Source organism: Leptodactylus fuscus, chromosome 10, assembly GCF_031893055.1.
Source record: "Leptodactylus fuscus isolate aLepFus1 chromosome 10, aLepFus1.hap2, whole genome shotgun sequence".
NCBI classification, from domain to species: Eukaryota; Metazoa; Chordata; class Amphibia; order Anura; family Leptodactylidae; genus Leptodactylus; species Leptodactylus fuscus.
The window spans coordinates 25,186,489-25,205,027 of record NC_134274.1 but is presented as its reverse complement, the minus strand read 5'-3'; the positions used below and the strand labels follow the sequence as shown (position 1 = coordinate 25,205,027).

At 44.9% G+C, this 18,539-nt stretch overlaps 1 protein-coding gene across 2 annotated transcripts in view; it reads left to right on the top strand.

Annotated features, from left to right (window-relative positions):
* The first annotated feature begins 659 nt into the window (after window positions 1-659).
* Window positions 660-18,539, top strand: part of WDR11 (WD repeat domain 11) — a 61,444-nt gene continuing 43,564 nt past the window's right edge. For both annotated transcript variants that reach the window (XM_075257483.1, XM_075257482.1), the window contains exons 1-8: window positions 660-832; window positions 5,546-5,657; window positions 8,449-8,602; window positions 10,372-10,545; window positions 11,646-11,832; window positions 12,490-12,655; window positions 13,558-13,672; window positions 16,282-16,480. In XM_075257483.1, the coding sequence (XP_075113584.1) occupies window positions 747-832; window positions 5,546-5,657; window positions 8,449-8,602; window positions 10,372-10,545; window positions 11,646-11,832; window positions 12,490-12,655; window positions 13,558-13,672; window positions 16,282-16,480 (1,193 nt within the window). In that variant the 5' untranslated portion in view covers window positions 660-746. The remainder of the gene's footprint in view (window positions 833-5,545; window positions 5,658-8,448; window positions 8,603-10,371; window positions 10,546-11,645; window positions 11,833-12,489; window positions 12,656-13,557; window positions 13,673-16,281; window positions 16,481-18,539) is intronic.

Sequence of the window (18,539 nt, the reverse complement as noted above, 5' to 3'; positions counted from 1 at the left end):
ACCACTGGTATAGAACACTGTCAGGGCTCCTAGGAACCTTTCTATAAAAAAGGCTGCAAACAATGCTCACCTTCATTTCAATGGGAGCCGCTTGCTTTTTTTTCGACTTGACCCATCTTGCTGCGGATTCTGCTGCTGAGTCAGGCGCGGCGTCCACGGCTCAAGCCTCACTCCCGATTTGGCCCATTCATTTATGCCTAATCAGGAGCGGGATGCCGCGACGGATGCCGATGAGCCTGCTAAGATCATCAAACTTCTTTCTATAGTAAAAATGGCAGTAATGCAATTCAATATAATTCATATATTCAGTATTCATGTATGTATTGCAGCGTGCTTTTTTGTGTCTGTTTGTATTTAGCCATATCACCATGTACATATATTATATTATATTATTTATGTGTGCTGGCCTACTTGCACTTTACGCTTTACTAATATGCCCAGAAATTTACCAGTTGTCATAAACCCCCCTCTCTGCTGCACAGGTAATACAATCCTATCTAAAATAATAAATGCATGCAAAAAGAAACGAGAAAACCCCATTAAAGTTATTATAGAAAGATATCCATTGCCAGCACCGCCCTCACCAAACATGGCCGCGGCAGCTTCAAAGCCCTGGGAGTCACGTGCGCCCTGAGGTGCATGCGCGGTTCCTATCAGGACCAGGAAGTGGCTGTGAACATGGAGGCCAGGTCCTGCACAGCTGTCATCTAACAGTCCTCGGTGTCCGTCCTCTCTCCGGTCCCGCCATGATTCCCTTCACCGTCAATATTAAGTTGTCCACCCGGACACTGACCGGAGCTCTCACCCCCCACAACAAGGGGGCGCTAGACTGGTGAGTGTATACAAGGGGGAGGGGAGAAGTGTCCTAGCTGGAGAACTACAAGTCCCAGAATGCACAGAGGAGCAGAGACGTGGAGAACAGATTGTAATGAATGAGACTGCACAGGGTCATGTAACAAGATAGCAGGGGGCTTATGGAGGACATAGTGTAGCACTGCTGAGTCTAACATGATCCCTATGTATGGGGGGATACGTGTCTCTGCGGGGATCCCCACCAATCATGACATCCATAGGGTAGGGGGATACGTGTCTCTGTGACCCCCACCAATCATGACATCCATAGGGTAGGGGGATACGTGTCTCTGCGGGGACCCCCACCAATCATGACATCCATAGGGTAGGGGGATACGTGTCTCTGCGGGGACCCCCACCAATCATGACATCCATAGGGTAGGGGGATACGTGTCTCTGTGACCCCCACCAATCATGACATCCATAGGGTAGGGGGATACGTGTCTCTGCGGGGACCCCCACCAATCATGACATCCATAGGGTAGGGGGATACGTGTCTCTGCGGGGACCCCCACCAATCATGACATCCATAGGGTAGGGGGATACGTGTCTCTGTGACCCCCACCAACCATGACATCCATAGGGTAGGGGGATACGTGTCTCTGTGACCCCCACCAATCATGACATCCATAGGGTAGGGGGATACGTGTCTCTGCGGGGACCCCCACCAATCATGACATCCATAGGGTAGGGGGATACGTGTCTCTGTGACCCCCACCAATCATGACATCCATAGGGTAGGGGGATACGTGTCTCTGTGACCCCCACCAACCATGACATCCATAGGGTAGGGGGATACGTGTCTCTTTGCGGTGACCCCCACATAAGAGTACAGATTTTGTATGATGGCATTCACTCTATGGGATAAGTAACACTATATTTGGATAGTAGGCGCAGCACATTACACATAGGGAAGGCTCAGCCTCCTGCCTGCCATAGCAACCCTCAGACCCCGCAGTCACATCCCAAGGGGTCTGAGGGGTGAAAGAGGAGGGGGTGATCTTGTCCCCGAAACACTCAGGTGAGGGTTTAAGCTGCCAGGGTCGGAGTATTTTCCGATGCTGAAATTTCCCCAATGTGGGACTATTAAAGGATTATCTTATCTTAAGTAATACTGCAGACAGCTCTGGTGCCTGCGGCATTAGGACGCCGTACTATTACGACACTGAGCGTTAACTATATGCCCAACGCAACATAATAGTTTGGCGCAGAGCAGGAAGGAGTGTGCTGAAACTATTTCATGCAGATTTTTTATCTCCCTGAATCTAAAGTGTAACTAAACCGTTTGACTTTCTTGCAGGATTTGCGCCGTTTAATAAATACTGTAAAATTGTAAATATCCCAAATCCCGACTATGCTTTCAATCAGTGATTGCTCTAGAAATAATTTAGGTAGAACAGCATCCGTAGATGAGAATTTCCTCTTTCATATGACACCAGAAGCAAACTTCTACACTGACGGAAGAGGACACAATATTCGGACTACTTACCAAACACACCCCATTCATTAGAATCAGACTTAAATAAAAAGAAAAGAAGCGATGAATGTGACATCACATGTGAAGTGGTTCTCACTGGCCTTAGGTGTTTGACTCCTGACAATCTAATATTGGTGACCTGACATAGTCCTGGAAAACCCCTTTAACACACTTTCAGAATCCAAGCCAATCTGTGATAAATCCGCATGTCACTATGGCTTTTGGCATCCCCTTTAATGTTCTGCATATTACCTATTTTTGTTGTGCATTTACAGTGCCTATACAAGGTGCGCAGGGACCACAGTAAACTCCTGTGGAGTACGGCCTATTGGACCTGCACTTACCGTTGTCTCAGCCCAGCAATTGGCCATTATCAGGGCACTGTGTACAGGCAGACAAAGAGAAAGGCTTAGCACATACTTCTTATCACAGCAGTGCCGTACCTCACCCAGCTGAAATCACGTTGACTCTTTCACATAGGTCATGCCGCGATATGGACAAGTCTGCAGCATACGCTAAATGTTGGAGGTGCTGTAATTAAAAAAAAATATATATAATACTATATATATATATATATATATATATATAGATCTAGGTGTACTGAAGTCAATGGGATCAAGGATCTACAGTAACTACACTACCACTATATATATCTATATATATATATATAGATATATATCTATCAGAGAGCTCTATGCACTATATATTTATATATAGTGCACTATGAGCACCCCAAAAAGCTGGTCCTGTGATGATTGGCTGTTATACCCCACCTATAAAATATTTATGGCTTATTTTAGGCCATAAAAAAGTACTGAATAATCCCTATAAGACTTAGGCCCCACGTTGTGGAAACTGAGTTTTTTATTGTTGCAGATTTTGCTGCAGTTTTTTAAGCCAAATCCAAGAATGGCTACAAAAGGAATAGGAAATATATAGAAAGTTCTTATACTTCTCTCTTTTGCTCAATCCACTCCTGGCTTTGGCTCAAAAAAACCGCAGGAACATCTTCAACAGAAAAAGCTGCGTTTCCGCAACGTGGGGTTTTAGCCTTAGGCTAAGGCCCCATATTGTGGAACCACAGATTTTGCTGTTGTAGATTTTGCTGCGGTTTTTTGAACCAAATTCAAAAATGGCTACAAAAGGAATGGGAAATATGGAGGAAACTCTTATATTTCTCCCTTCTGCTCAATCCACTCTTGGGTTTGGTTCAAAAAACTGTAACAAAAAAAGCTGTGTTTCCGCAATGTGAGGCCTCAGCCTAAAGGGGTCTTTCATCCCCCAGCTAATAGGAGGAGCCCTGCAATTCCCTGCAGCGACCAATATGCGGTGGATGTCGCCATTATTAGTTTTGGCTCAAAATAACGCAGCAAAATCTGCAACAAAATTGCAACTGCAACGTAGGAATTTTTTTGCAGGAGGATTTTGAGACTGAATCCGCTTCAAAAAACTCTTCCCATTCATTTCAATGGGAATCAGCTGGGGGGGGGGGGGGGGGGGCAACATGATCATTTTCTGCCTTAAAAAAAATAAATAAATAAAATCAATGGGAGGAAGAAAAAACACAATGCGGTTTTTATAAAAACTGCATAAAATTTTTTCGGGTTTTCAGTTTGCTGCCGTGTGTGATGGTATAGAGGTTTTTTAAGTAATAGCTGTGTGAGAAGACGTCCTATATAGTTATAGACACCGTATATGAGAGGTATATGTGCTGGCAGAGTGGCAGGAACATAACCTGTCGGGAGGACGACTTCAACAAGTGGCAGTGCCGGAGAGAGAATATTCCTCCGAATTGTTAGATATTGATGTCACACCGTTCTACAAGTCAGATAATGAGCAAAGAATGACAGGAAGGCTCCGAGAACCTCGTATAAAAGTCTTCTCCGACATAAATGAAGTTCTCGGCTCGAGCCATCTTCATGCATGGGTAGATTTAGTAATATGGGAGATGGAGTAGGACAATGATCCAATTGGTATGCTGCCATTTTGGGGTAGAGGAGTCGTAGGAACCCTTTCCCGTGGGCCGCCCATGTCACGTGCCTGTGGGCCGATGTTTATCCACTAGAAGTAAGCAGAATGAACAACAGTAAGTAGAGATCCAGAACACTGTGAGGAATTGATACAGAAAGTCTATTGAAAAATTGTACAACTTTATAATCTATAAACAATAACTTATTTGCAGAAACTGGACAACCCCTTTAATTATTAAAGGTCCATGCTGTGTATTGCAGGTCTCTTCTTATTCCCTTGATGTGGTTACGATTTACCATGTTGCAGATAAAGCTCTGTATCTGTCGCTTATATTACATTTTCTACTCCTCCCCCTCCCCCTCAGTAATAACAAGGCATGCATTGGTTCATTATGAGGCTGCTGTGATCACAGGGCTTGTATAGGGACAGGCCGGCTGTATAATGAGAATTCTTACAGAACGCTGCTGTTCAGCTAGAATACCTAGCGCACAATACAGTGGACGCACTTATTTCTTTTTAACCCTATGTAGCTTCTCCTGCGTCTGATATCAGCAGGGAGTAATTAAAGCGCCGCAGTAATTCAGGAGGACTCGGATTCTGCCTCTTATTGGAGTAAATGGAGTGTGCTGCTTACTTATCAATAACGCAAGACGTTTAACATAAGATAATTCTATTCCACGTGGTTGGTGTAGATTAGTACCTGTATATCTATTAGGATGCTATATGGTAATACACCATATAGTACACCATATTATAGGGGAATTTAGCAGGAACTTATTCCTCTCTCCCTATTGAGAACACAAGGCTGCGTGCCCAAGCTGAGCTTGCATGTACATGGGGAAGGAGGAATGGAATGAATAGTTATGGGCCTAGCAAGGATCCAATTCTTGGCTGGTGCTGGGGTGCGACCGACCAAAAGGCGTTCTTTTACCCAAGGAACTTATCCCTAGGGTCTAGTGACGAAGGGTAACACGAGTGAGAAGTCTTGGTGCCATTCACAAATTCTTAGTTGCATAGGAAACCCCAGATCTTCTTTTGATGTTTAATAAATGCAATATAAAATCCCAAAGTTTCTATCATAATATAATTTAAAGTAATTTTATTTTGGATCCAGAGTTTTTTTCAGAATCCACTGGCCACTGTCTCCGACTCCAACTCCACAGCCCTGGTCTCTATACATTTATACTGGACAGAGCTGCTGCTCTATTTCTTTCCTTCTGTATTGACTCTTATTGTTTCTTCCAGGGGCTGTCAGGGTCTAATTGCCTATGGCTGTCACTCACTGGTACTTGTGGTGGATCCCAGCACCGCGCAGACACTACAGGTCTTAGAGAAGCACAAATCTGACATTGTCAAGGTAAGAAGTCATGTCACACTTCTCATTGTAGAGCATTGCTTGTCATCATTAACACAAGTGAAGGGATCTAGTCGCTGACTAGTTCTGCCTGGAGCATGTATGTAAAGCATACAGAATAAGGACTGTGGGACATGGGGAACTAAGGGTTTGGCCACTTTCTAGCAAAATTGAGTAAAACGTCACATAAAAATCTAAATTCTTTACTTCCCCAGTTTTTCAGATGAAGGTCCTATTTTGCCTATGGATAAGATGTGTAAATAATGGACACCTGCAGATGCATCATCCATAAGAGTCAGGAGGGTGTCAGTCATGTGACTACTTCCCTGGCTGCATCCATTTTTTTTTTAATGCAGATTGTGAGCCCCATATAGGGATTACAATGTACATTTTTCCCCCTATCAGTATGTCTTTTGTAGAAGGGGAGGAAATCCACGCAAACACGGGGAGAACATACAAACTCCTTGCAGATGTTGTTCCTGGTGGGATATGAACCCAGGACCCAAGCGCTGCAAGGCTGCAGTGCTAACCACTGAGCCACCATGTTGCCACCTGGTGCATCCATTTCTGTGCAATGCTGAGTGAATTCTGCAATAAACAGATATAAGAGATTCTGCATTCAGCAGAGGGAATTGTCGCATGAGGAAATTGCATCATGGCGTCTGTCCATTGTTTACACATCCAGTTCTTGGGCAGCAGAAGCAAGATAGTCGCGGGAGGAGCAGAGCGGGTACACAAGGGCGCTAGAACCAGGACAGTAAGCTCCGGGATCCGTTCTCAACAAGGAACTACTTACTAAATCTAGAAAGACACGTAAGAGCTTAAAGTCGGGTCGAACAAGCACCATGGAGGATATGGCTGCTGTATGTGACGCTGCTGTGGATGGGCGGGCGATCAATGAGGAGTAGGGTTCAGCAAAAAGATTGGATTCCGATCCTGATCTTTTCCCGCGGGATCAAGGTCAGAGGTTATTTACCACAATGCTTGGCTACTGGCCAATCATTGCTAGCTTTTTCCCACAATAATTGGCCAGTAGCCAAGCATTGTGGTAAATAACCTCCGACCTCGTTCCCGCGGGAAAAGAACAGGATCGGAATCCGTTCTCTTTCGATCTTTTCGCTCAACCCTAATGAGGAGTACAAAGTCTGGAAGGCCTAGTCTAATAGCCCAGGGGCTTCCAGATGTCACTAGACCAGAAGGGAAGGATTTCAGCACTCATTGCTTTGTTCTTAATGCACACACCTGATTTTTTAGGTTTTTTTTTTTTTTTTGGGGGGGGGGGGCAAAATACCTTTTCTAGTATTGAAAATTGTGATAAAACAATTGGTATTAAGATACCAAGTGTACCATCGAATAAGTCATCAACCGAAGACCAGTGGGTGTCCGACAGCGCCATAGTCCCTGCCATGAACACCACCTTATTCAGAAAAGCGCTGCAGCCTCTTCATACAAGACCAAGCACAATGCCGTACGTTTTATAGTGCCTTTGCTTAGTATCACAGCGCAGCCCTCTTCACTTGGATAGGACTGCGCTGCAAACAGGGCCTGCGATTGCTGAGCGTGACCTCATGTGTCCTGATGAAATAGAAGCATCCCTGGCAGATCTCTGGGGCTGGGTTTTGAATCCTCGCTGGCCTGCAGTTTAAGACCAAGTCCTAAATGATAGACCATCGATTAAGCCTAGAAAAAGTTCTCCTGATGAAGTTCTAGTATTGAATAGGTTGCACTCTTCGCTTTAGCCAATAAAAGTGTCACTTGAGTTCTTAAGGAAATGCTGAAATGAGTGATATGTAGATGCATAAACTTGTGTATATATATATTTGCTGTCCTACTTTGCCTGTAGCGCTGTGATTCATTGCCGCCACTGTGTGTGGTGCATATATAACGTCTCTCTTCCTGCACTTAGCCTCCCTAGGGTTTTGGATGAAGATGCATCCAGCCGTGGCTCCTTCCACAATCCATCTAGGGCTTTGTTTTCGGATAATTAGCATGCTCCTGACAGCCCTCTCCCACATCCCTCCAACACTCATGTCTCGCATAAAAGGGAACAATTTCAACTTACAGCTTTAATGGATCTTTACTCGTGTAGTTTATTCCCTCTTTAACCTACGTGGAAATCATTCTCCATGTTAGATTAAAGTTTCCAGTTGTTTGATGCATCAAAGCCGCCTCCTCTCGTTTCATATCACGGCTCAGAGAATGATTGTTTAGGTCTGTGCCGCGTCCTGATCATTAATCTGTAGGGGGAAAGGCAAATGGAACTAAAATAACATCTTAAACTGGGTCTGTCGTCTTCAGTCTGGAAACGTACAGGGTAATGTCACTGTAGAGGCGTCGTAGTATTAATGGTAGGACAATGGATGCCAGGTCAAAGTGACACGCCAGAGGTTTTAGCTTTGCAGGGTAGTCTTCTAAGTAGATTCAGAGCCTGCTATTACTGATACTGTCACCCAGGTATAGGACCTGTTTCTTAAAACACTGTGGATGGGGGGAGCATTTCCAGGCGCCACCACTATAGTGCACAGAGCCAGAAGCTGTATACAGTGTATGTAGTCGTACACTATCATGATGGAGCTGGGGACCTGAACTTCTGCTTCCATTTGCTTGAATAGATGCAAAACCGGTTGTATACCTTGTCTATAGCTTCCAGCAGCTGAATCAGCTGATCGGTGTGGGTGCTGGATCCTCACCTATCTCATACTGGCGACCTATTTATTTTGGCAGTTTTCTCTAAAATCCCATCAAGTCACCAAAAAGCTAAAATGAACTGTGAACCATTTATTTATTTTTTTAGGTAAAATGGGCGAGAGAAAACTATCATCACAATTTGGGCTCCCCGTACTCTCTGCGTTTAGCCTCTGCTGACGCCAGTGGAAAAATTGTGGTTTGGGATGTTACCACTGGTACAACCCGATGCGAAATACAAGAACACTCTAAACCCATCCATGGTAAGGTCGTTACGAATTTTCGCTTTTTTTTTTGCAATTCGAATCTATCAGCAAGGCATTGTCTATATACATTAGCTATGTCGATGACGTGACGGTTCATCCAGGGGCCCGGCTCAAGTTTCACCCAGACTGAAAACTGCATGAAGATTAAAACATTTCCATGTTAAATAATGCAAGACGTTCGCTATCGTCACCTGCCGTTCGTGGAAATACAAAAGCTCCTGCTGAGAGAGTATTGGGTTTTGTGAACATCGCTGATGAAGACGCGACTTTCGCTGTGGTCGGTGCCAAGCACTGACTAGTCTATTTGTATGCGCGCAGTATTATATCACGGCGGCTCCCCATTGTTTACTACACGGTCAGACACGAAGATAATGTGTCCTCTGGTGGGCACGTGTATGAGATTTCCTGTATTTAATATCATAGCGGGTCAAGTGATCTGTTACTAGGCTCTAGATGACTTTTAGACATTTAACCCTTCCAAGGAAAGTATATAATAAACAGCAAATAACATATATTTAGTTATCTAGTAGGTAAAATGTTTTAGAGCCTGCTTACAATGGGTTAAATTATGAATCCTACTGCTACGGTTTCCCTGCCGCTTCCATTCCAGTTCTGGCCAAGTCCCTGCTGGTCTCTACTTCCTGAGGAAATGCTGCTCAGCCAATCATTGGGCGGTGGATCACTTCCTGTGTGTTTGGAGGGACCAGGAAGTAGAGACCAAAGGGGATCTAGGCTATATAGAAACGAGATTGGTGAAATCAGTATTGCTTATTTTTTCCAACAAAATAAAAAAAAAAAACCTGGAAAACCCCATAATCCACCATAATAATAAGACAAACATCTGCTGAGAATGGAGTGTTCTCTTTGACTCACCTAGTAAGGACTAGTGCTAAAATTTAGATGTGACTTGCCCTGGCAATCCTGCTTGATGTGATTTTTTTTTTTTTTCCCTCACATATGATGTTAATATCATTTTATCATTGTTGCATCCATACATTATAAACTCTCTTCTTGGACAGCGATGTCATGTGATAGTAGGTTCCCGGGTCAGAGCTTACACTCCTGTGTTGACAGGAAATCTGTCGTCATACTACATGTATGATACTACAGTCTTGATTACTCATCAATCCCTTTGGTCAGCTCTTGGACTGCTCTCTTCCCTACCACTCTCTTTATTTCTCTACATGTCCCTCCTTACCACACAAGTTTTAGTTGTCGCCCTGTGTAAGAGTCTGTGCTAGGTAAAGCCCTGATATAAACCCCTCTTACTCACACCGCCTGTTTGTTATCTGTATGTGCTGAGTGCAGAATGTTCTGTGTATCCTATAAGATGCAGCTTCACACTGCTCTTCTTTGCTTCCTGCCTGTAAGAGCTGACGGTGGAAATCTATTATAAGCAGGAGACGGGCTGTACCTGTAACACATAGGAATACACTGTGGCTCAACAAGTCTGTGTCACTGATCTACCCCTACGCTAGGTTCATGTTAGGAAAGTGGGACAGAGCAAGAACAGTGTGACGAGCCCGCCCCCTCGCCTTGTGGCAAGTCTGAATCATATCAGAAGGCACCAAGATGATAATGCATTTTAATAGTAAAACGTTGTGTGAGTTGTGAAATCTGTGTTTGCCAGATACTGTATATGATCATAAATATATAGGTGACCAGTAGTTCTCCTATACAAATGGCGTATGTACAGGAATTTGATACTTTAAGGGGTACACCGTAATACAGTCCTGTCTAACGTTTTCTGCCATATTTCTCTGCAGACATGCAGTGGTTGTGGAGCCAGGACGCCTCTCGCGATCTGCTCTTGGCCGTTCACCCTCCTAATCTTATTGTCCTATGGAATGCAGACACAGGAACCAAACTGTGGAAGAAAAGCTACGCCGAGAACATCCTGAGTTTTTCCTTCAATCCTTTCCAGCCTTCACAGCTCGCCTGTGAGAATCGTTTATTATTTATTAGCCATTATTTCAGCACCGTGCACACTGTATTTAACTTGTGACAGTCCCCTGTACCCAGTGGGGGCGGATGATTTAATTTCCCCAGCCGATACACCAGCACCAGGTTCATAGGAAACAAATTAATGTGGGATTGTGGTTTTGGGATGCAGAAGAAATCTGTGAAACCTTCGTAGACCGTGGAAGAACATAAAGTATTGGCTCCATGCAGCCGAGTCTGTCCATGGACTACGTTTTTCTAGACAGAAGTGCTCAGGGCTGAACTTGCGGCCTAGTCTGTGAGCCAGAAAGCTGTGTACTGTATACCTGTCAGCTCTTCTTCCATGTATCCTAGTATGCTATGTGTGTAGTAAGTGCTTATATTCCCTGTAACCATTCTGGACAATCTTTTGCATTGTCCTCTTCCTAGTGACTGCGTGGGAATCTAATACATACAGTACTGTATGAAAGTTTTAGGCAGGTGTTAAAAAAAAAAATGCCGCAAAGTAAGAATGGTTTCAGAAATAGAAGTGTTAGTTATTTTGTTCATTGGAATGACCAAAAGAGAAATCTAGAAATCTAAATCCCATCAATATTTGGTGTGACCTTTGCCCTTTGCCTTCCATCAGTTTTTCTCGGTACTTGTAGACAGTTTTTGAAGGCGCTCGGCAGGGAGGTTGTTCCCGCCATCTTGGAGAACTTCTCTGGATGTAGAGCTGCTCCAATCCGTCTGTCTCTTTATGCAATCCCAGATGGACTGATGATGAGATAAGGGCTCTGTGGGGGCCATAGGACTCCTCCTCCAAATGACGGACACGCTAAATATTAATGGGACTTAGATTTCTCTTTTCTTCACTCCCAAAAATAAACTGAGTTCTATGGAGCAATTGCTGTTCACTTCTTAGGAGCAACTATATCATTTGCATATTTGCATATTCATTTGCATATTGACAAAAACTGTCGGAGGCAGCGATTCTCAAGGGGACCCTTAAGACCCTTACCTATCTATCTGCAGGGGTCAGAAAATAAACTAAATACTAGCATTTGCTTTGCTAATCCTCTTTGTTGGCTTGTGACCTTTTGCATTTTTTATCTTGCAGTACTTACCAGCGAGGGCATCGTATTTGTCTCTGATTTTTCGCCATCTAAGCCTCCGGCAAGTAGTGGCCGTAAAGTTTATATCTCAAGCCCTCATTCCAGCCCCGCACATGCCAAGCCAGTGACTGCTACAGGAGCTAAGAAAGCCCTGAACAAGGTCAAGATTCTCATCACCAATGAGAAGCCCAGGTAGGACAATGCTATTAGAAATGGCGACACAATCGCTTTGTTACTTTGTGAGTTTCTTTTGGTATTTGGAGACCTGGTATATATAGGGCCAGCAGGTTTATAGCTGCTCTTTATGTCATTTTAAAGAGACAGTAGAGAGGAGGCATAAAGGGTGTTAATATTAATGACCTTTCCTTGGGATATAAGATCTGCACACATCGCTTCTAGGCCAAGCAGACAAGATGGAAGCTACCGTGCAGGTGCCAGCTCTCTGCTTGTCAGAGAATCCAAGGATGCCATTGTGCCTGCATCTTTCTATAACAAGACATCACCTGCTCACCAGAAGGGTCCTTCTTCCACTGTGGAGGCTGTGGTGAGGATGAGGATGGACCGCACACACGTGTTCATCAAACTGTGATTGCGTTGGCAGTCGCTCAGATTCTACACTAGGGGGCGATATGACAATGAGTATCTCTCGGCACAGACATAAGTTTTATGTTGGGGTGTAAATCGGTGAAGTAGAATATACTTTCTGGTTTGTTCTGCCATCTTTCAGCTAAATTAATGTGTGGGGTAACCCCTATAAGCAGGATGGGCAGAGGAAGTCTCGTGTAATGTAAATACCAGGTAACATCCTCGTGTAGCATGTGATTAACCATTTCATCTCTCTGCTTCCAGTGCCGAGGCGGTAACACTGAATGAGTGTTTGCAATTGTCCTACCTGCCTTCAAAACGCAACCACATGCTATTGCTGTACCCCAGGGAAATCCTGATCTTGGACCTGGAGGTTAACCAGACTGTGGGAGTTGTCGCCATTGAGCGGACAGGCGTGCCTTTCTTGCAGGTTTCTATTTCCATTAACATTTACGGTACTATTCCGTTATCGGGCCAGCAGCAGCGCATTTCAGCACCAGCTTTCGGGACAGCAGTTCAGTTCAGCAGCGGGAATTACAATGACATCCGAGGACTGCTGGCCCGATGCTTGTGCCCAGTAGCCAGTACATCAATGACCCCCCCTCCATCTCCTCCTCCTTCCAGTGCTGCCCCCCAGCTCTCCTTACATCTACCCCGTACCCTCTCCCCGCCACATGACTAAGCCGATGCTGGCCCGATGATAGAGGCCGTGCTTGTGTGTAGTAGGCAGTACATCGATCGATGCCCTCATCCTCCTCTTCCTTCCAGTGCTGCCCCCCAGCTCTTCTTACATCTGCCCCGTACCCTCTCCCTGTAATAGGCCTCACCGTAAATCTTGAGCAATGAATGCTACTAGATAGCCGCCGGACGCTGCAGAAAGTTTGTCCCTCCGGCTCGCTGTAGCTCACCGTTCCTATAGTCGGCGTGTTTCTTGTCAGGGCCTGGATTGAGCCCCGGTGTCTTTCCTTTCGGTCTCGGTACTAGCGCTGAGGTGAGGCCTAGTCGTGTGGCGGGGAGAGGGTACGGGGAAGATGTAAGGAGAGCTGGGGGGCAGCACTGGCAGGAGGAGAAGGATGGGGGAGGGGGGTCATCGATGTACTGGTTACTGGGCACAAGCATCGGGCCAGCAGTCCTCGGATGTCATTGTAATTCCCGCTGCTGAACTGCTGTCCCGAAAGCTGCTGCTGAACTGCGCTGCTGCTGGCCCGATAACGGAATAGTACCACATTTACTTCAATTACGTCCTGGAGACCGTCAGTAACGGTTGGTCACCTATTTACTGTGATCCCATCTACCTTTGTCTGATATTTTGCTTTGCCCTTCCATGTCCAGGTGACCCCTTGCTTTCAGAGAGATCTGCTGTTCTGTCTGCATGAGAACGGGTGTATTACATTACGTGTGGGCAGGCAAGGCTGTGGAAATTCAGTGGCGCCAAATGAAGAAGGAGGTAAGACGTACTAGTGTCTATTATAATGTTCTGGTCACTGTTTATACTGTATGAGCTTTTCCAACTTAAAGGGGTATTCCCATCTTAAAGGGAGTCTTGCAGGAAATTGATTCTAAACCTAGGCTTAGGACCTTGTAGAGGTGATTGTACAGTTTCCAAATACAGTGTTATTCCGCTTTGGAGACCCCATTTCATTTAATTGCCTTTTTATTCCATTTTATTAGGGGACATTCCTTTCTTGTTATACCTTGGGTTGCCTGGGCTTTGCTCTCAGATTCCAGGGGCACTTTCCTCCTGATTTGCATAAGAATAAAATTGCAATTTACAAGAAAAATGGAGCCTCAAATCTGATTAACAGAGGCATAGGTGTAATCTGTAGACTCACCTGTACAAGGTATGAGTGGACGGACGGTGCTGCACACGCTCCCCATCCATGTGCACCTAGAGGCTGTTAAAATAGCTGATCTGTGTAGGTCCGGCTGTCAGACGCTGATACATAATATACTGACGCAGTTTTCCAGCCCCAGGCTTACATTTCAACATTAAAACAGCATGTAGTGCGCTCATACATGCCCCCTAGTGGTAGCTACAGAGAACTAGAATATTATAATCCTAAGGAGTTTTCCATTCTTCTGATATTGATGACCTATCCTTAGGTACGCTGGTTTCATTCGGCAGCTCCTAGCACCAGATGCGGAGGTTCCCTTCACTATGTAGTGTCCTTTCTTGTTACTACAGCTGACTTCCAATTCACTTGATATATCCACTACACCAGGGGTAGGGAATAGAGATGAGCGAACACTGTTCGTAACAGCCGTTCCGAACAGCACGCTCCCATAGAAATGAATGGAAGCGGCCGGCACGTGGGGGGGTTAGGCGGTCGGCCGCCAGAAAAGTCTGCGTGCCAGGTGCTTCCATTCATTTCTATGGGAGCGTGCTGTTTGGAACGGCTGATCCAAACAGTGTTCGCTCATCTCTAGTAGGGAACCTTCGACTCTCCAGCTGCTGTGAAACTACAACTCCCAACATGCTCCTCTCACTTCTATGGGAGTTCCAAGAACAGCAGAGCAAGTATGCATGCTGGGAGATGAAGTTTTGAAACAGCTGGAGAGCCGTCCGTTCCCTACCCCTGCACTACACAGTGGATCAGCAGGAGCGGCAGGTGTCGGACCCCCACTGATCTGTCATTGACCACCTTCCCTATCAAAATTTCACTTGAAAGAAACCAGACACTTGTTTGGTTCACATCGTGTAATTCTTGCACAGCTATTGCTTGACAGAAAATGCAGCCCCATAAGAGATGATAGAACTCACCATGGTAGCTGTCAGACCCTTCCATGTCCGGAATATGAAGGAAGGAACAGCTGAGTGTAACACAATTGCTATTCAGTTTTTGGGTTGGTCCTGTCCAACATTCATTGATCTGAATTCATGTGCAAGCATATAATCCGTTTACAATAAGAATAGGATAAAGCTTAAAAACCCAAAGGAGGGGATTTGTCAAGACTAGTGTATTTTCCAGTGGTCCGGATGTCCCCTCACATGTAACTCATGAATTAGTTGTCTCTAGAGATGAGCGAGTACTATTCGAAACTCCTGTTTCGAATAGCACACACCCATAGAAATGAATGGAAGCGGCCGGGTCGCCGACTTTGCTGGCAGCCAGCCACTTAACCCCCTGCGTGCCAGCTGCGTCCATTCATTCCTATGGGTGCGTGCTATTCAAAACGGGAGTTTCGAATTGTACTCGCTCATCTCTAGTTGTCTCCCCTCTGCACCTCGGTACTACCATAGATTCTGCAGTCATTTATACCACAATGAATATGGCGTGGGGCGGGGATCATGTCAGAAATTTTTTGCAGTTTCACGTTGCAAAGTTTTGTGAACCATCCCTGAGTCCCAAGTATTATCGTATTCGCGCACATCTTCTTCCTGACATCAAGATTAATCGCCGACCGTAATACCGGTGTTTGCAATCTTTTATCACCATGGTAACTGCATAAAAACATAGAAACTGAATAAAAATAAAGGGCAGCAGCATCAATTTTCCGCTGTGCAACAGCTGCCGGGGTGTCAAACATCAGCATGGGACGAAATGAGCGCGAGCCATTCTATGAAGAATTAATGAAGTTTCGGGGACACCTGCCGATGAGTCGCACTCGCCGAGCCGGAAGCCCAAATGTCTGAAGTCGCCGTCTCCTCTCCAGAGCCATATTTGTATTCCCTAAATCCTGTTGGTAGACTTTATGAATTGTATTCGGCTTCGCTTCCAGCCACAGACACAACAGAAAAGTGTCTCAAAACTCCGAAGGCGCCGAGGTCTGAAAAATAAGTTTGTTTTCGCTGCGCAGATTACATGGTGTAAGAGCACAGCTTTAGGCTCGCCGTCTTTTCCCGGGAAATCATTGTCTTTTTGCTATAGATGAAAACTTAATAAACTATGCAAACTGCTGTGATTGTGAGCGCCACTAATGAATCCCTGGGGGGAGCGGTAATGGCTATATTCATCATTGTTACATGGATGTGTAGTTCAGCTTCTCACATTATGTCCTCTCTCCAATGGGACTTTTCACTTTACTAAACTAATCGTGTTTTTTTTTCCTTTCCAGAATCTGATCCAGTGCCGGAGATGACTTATGATTTGCGCTGTCAGTGCGATGCTATTCGGGTGACCAAGACAGTGCGACCTTACAGCATAACCTGCAACCCTATTAACGAAAATGCTGTCGCCCTTATTATTAGTGATGGAAGGGTCATGATTTGGGAGCTGAAGTCTAGCGTCCCTGGAAGGAAGATTCGCAGCACCAGGTTGTACCACATACATTGTTCATTGTAATGCATAGTAGGGCAGATGTGGCAAAAATTATAGTTGATGATTGACGGTGTTTGTCCAGATGGCGTTGGTGACAAAACCTTGCTTATATTGCTGACATCTGTATAAGAAAGTACGGTCAATCAAGACTTGGTGAAAGAATTTGGGAGGGCTTTTGCTAGGTTCACACTAGCGCTGGGCCCTCTGTCTTTCGGGTCCGTTGGTAAGGATTATAAGGGATCGTTCACACTATCATTTATAAAAGTCTTGCTCTCATTCATCAAAGGATAAGAGCAACAGGCACTTAATTCCTCTTCATTTTCCGCCGCCAGCTTTTTCATGCAACTGGCCGCGTCAGGATGCCGGTGCAATGCATCAGCGTTCCGTCGCAGCATCCCGCTCCTGATTAGGCCTGGATGAATGGGCCTAATCGGAGGGTTTCTTAAGCTATGGACTCCATGGCAAGATCTAGCAGGATGCTTCTTTTTTCCACGTCCTGCTGCGATCTCTGTCTCCCATTGATTACAATGGGAGGCAGATTGAGAATGAATCTACTTCGGATTTGGGGGTGGAATCCACCTCCAAATCCGTGTCAAATTCCTCCATGTGAACTAACCCTAACTCTACTGCCACTAAAGGGGTTGTCCAGGGTCTGAACATTTTTGATACCAATCACCTATCCACAGGATAGGTTGTCAGTATCGGATTGGTCAATTTACTCAACCCCAAATCGATTAGCTAATGTGTCAGACAGAGACCGTATACAGAAGCAGCCTTTCCCGTATTCAAGTGAATAGTATAGGGGCTGCAGATTTACGTTCCAACGCTGCACTTTACAGACCAGAAGCTCCAAACAGTGTACAGAGAACCATACTCGGTAGTGATGCTGCCTGCAACTGCAGCCCCACTCCCATTCACTTGTATAGAAGCAGGGCTGTTTCCGTCCATATACTTAGCATACAGTTTCCACTGGGCACATCAGCTGATTGTTTCGGGTGGCACACCCCAAACGTTCTGATACTGATGACCCATATCTCAGACAGCATCAGACTTAAGTAACTGTAGTGTGAACTTATCCCGAGAAACCATATTTAAAGTTCTCAAATTTATACATCACCAGAAAATTCTTGTCAAAAATGCACATGGTCTCAAATCATTGCAATGCATAAGGTGCAATAGCAGCAAATAAACTGGGTCTGCACTGTCATCAATATGAAATGTGTGTAAATGCAAACACTAAATGGGTGGCTCAGTGGTTAGCACTGCAGCCTTGTAGCGCTGAAGTCCTGGGTTTGAATCCTGCCAGGAATCATATCTGCAAGGAGTTTGTATGTTCTACCTGTGTTTGTGTGGATTTCCTCCCAATTCTACAAAAAACATACTGATAGGAAAAAAAAAGTACATTGTGATCCCTATATGGGGCTCCAAATCCACGTAAAAAAATGGTGCAGCATCTCTCTGCTCAAGCACTGGTAATATATACAGTTATTAAAATGAGGTTCTTGGCACACACTTTGATCGAATTATAGAAGCTATCAATCTGCCATTGACAAGGTGACGCCTCCAATGGGAACCTGCATTACAATGACTCACTTCTTTATGGACCTACACCTCGTCCTCCAAATGAATTTAAAGGGAATGTAGTTCAGCTATTCTCAGCATTAGACAAGTGGGTGGGGCGCACAACTGAAACTGGTGTCGGCTACACTCCCATATACACAATGCAACAAACAAACTTAGGACTGCCAAAAAATATAAAAAGCATAGGTAAGGGTCCAGAGAGAGGCGAGTCTTTGTAGTGTAGGGTCTCATCTAGAGAAATTGCCTTGTCGCTGGCAGATGGGCTCTTACATTTTGATCCAAAGTGTTCGCTAAGAACCTCATTGCTATATATATATATATATATATATATATATATATATATATATATATACATTTATTGCAGCTTTTAGCTGAATGCCGCTGTATGTTTGAGAAATGATGGAAAATCTAGGACAAAATTTTCATGTAGAACGTGGACGTAACCTGATATTTGATCACAGCTCTCCTCAGCAT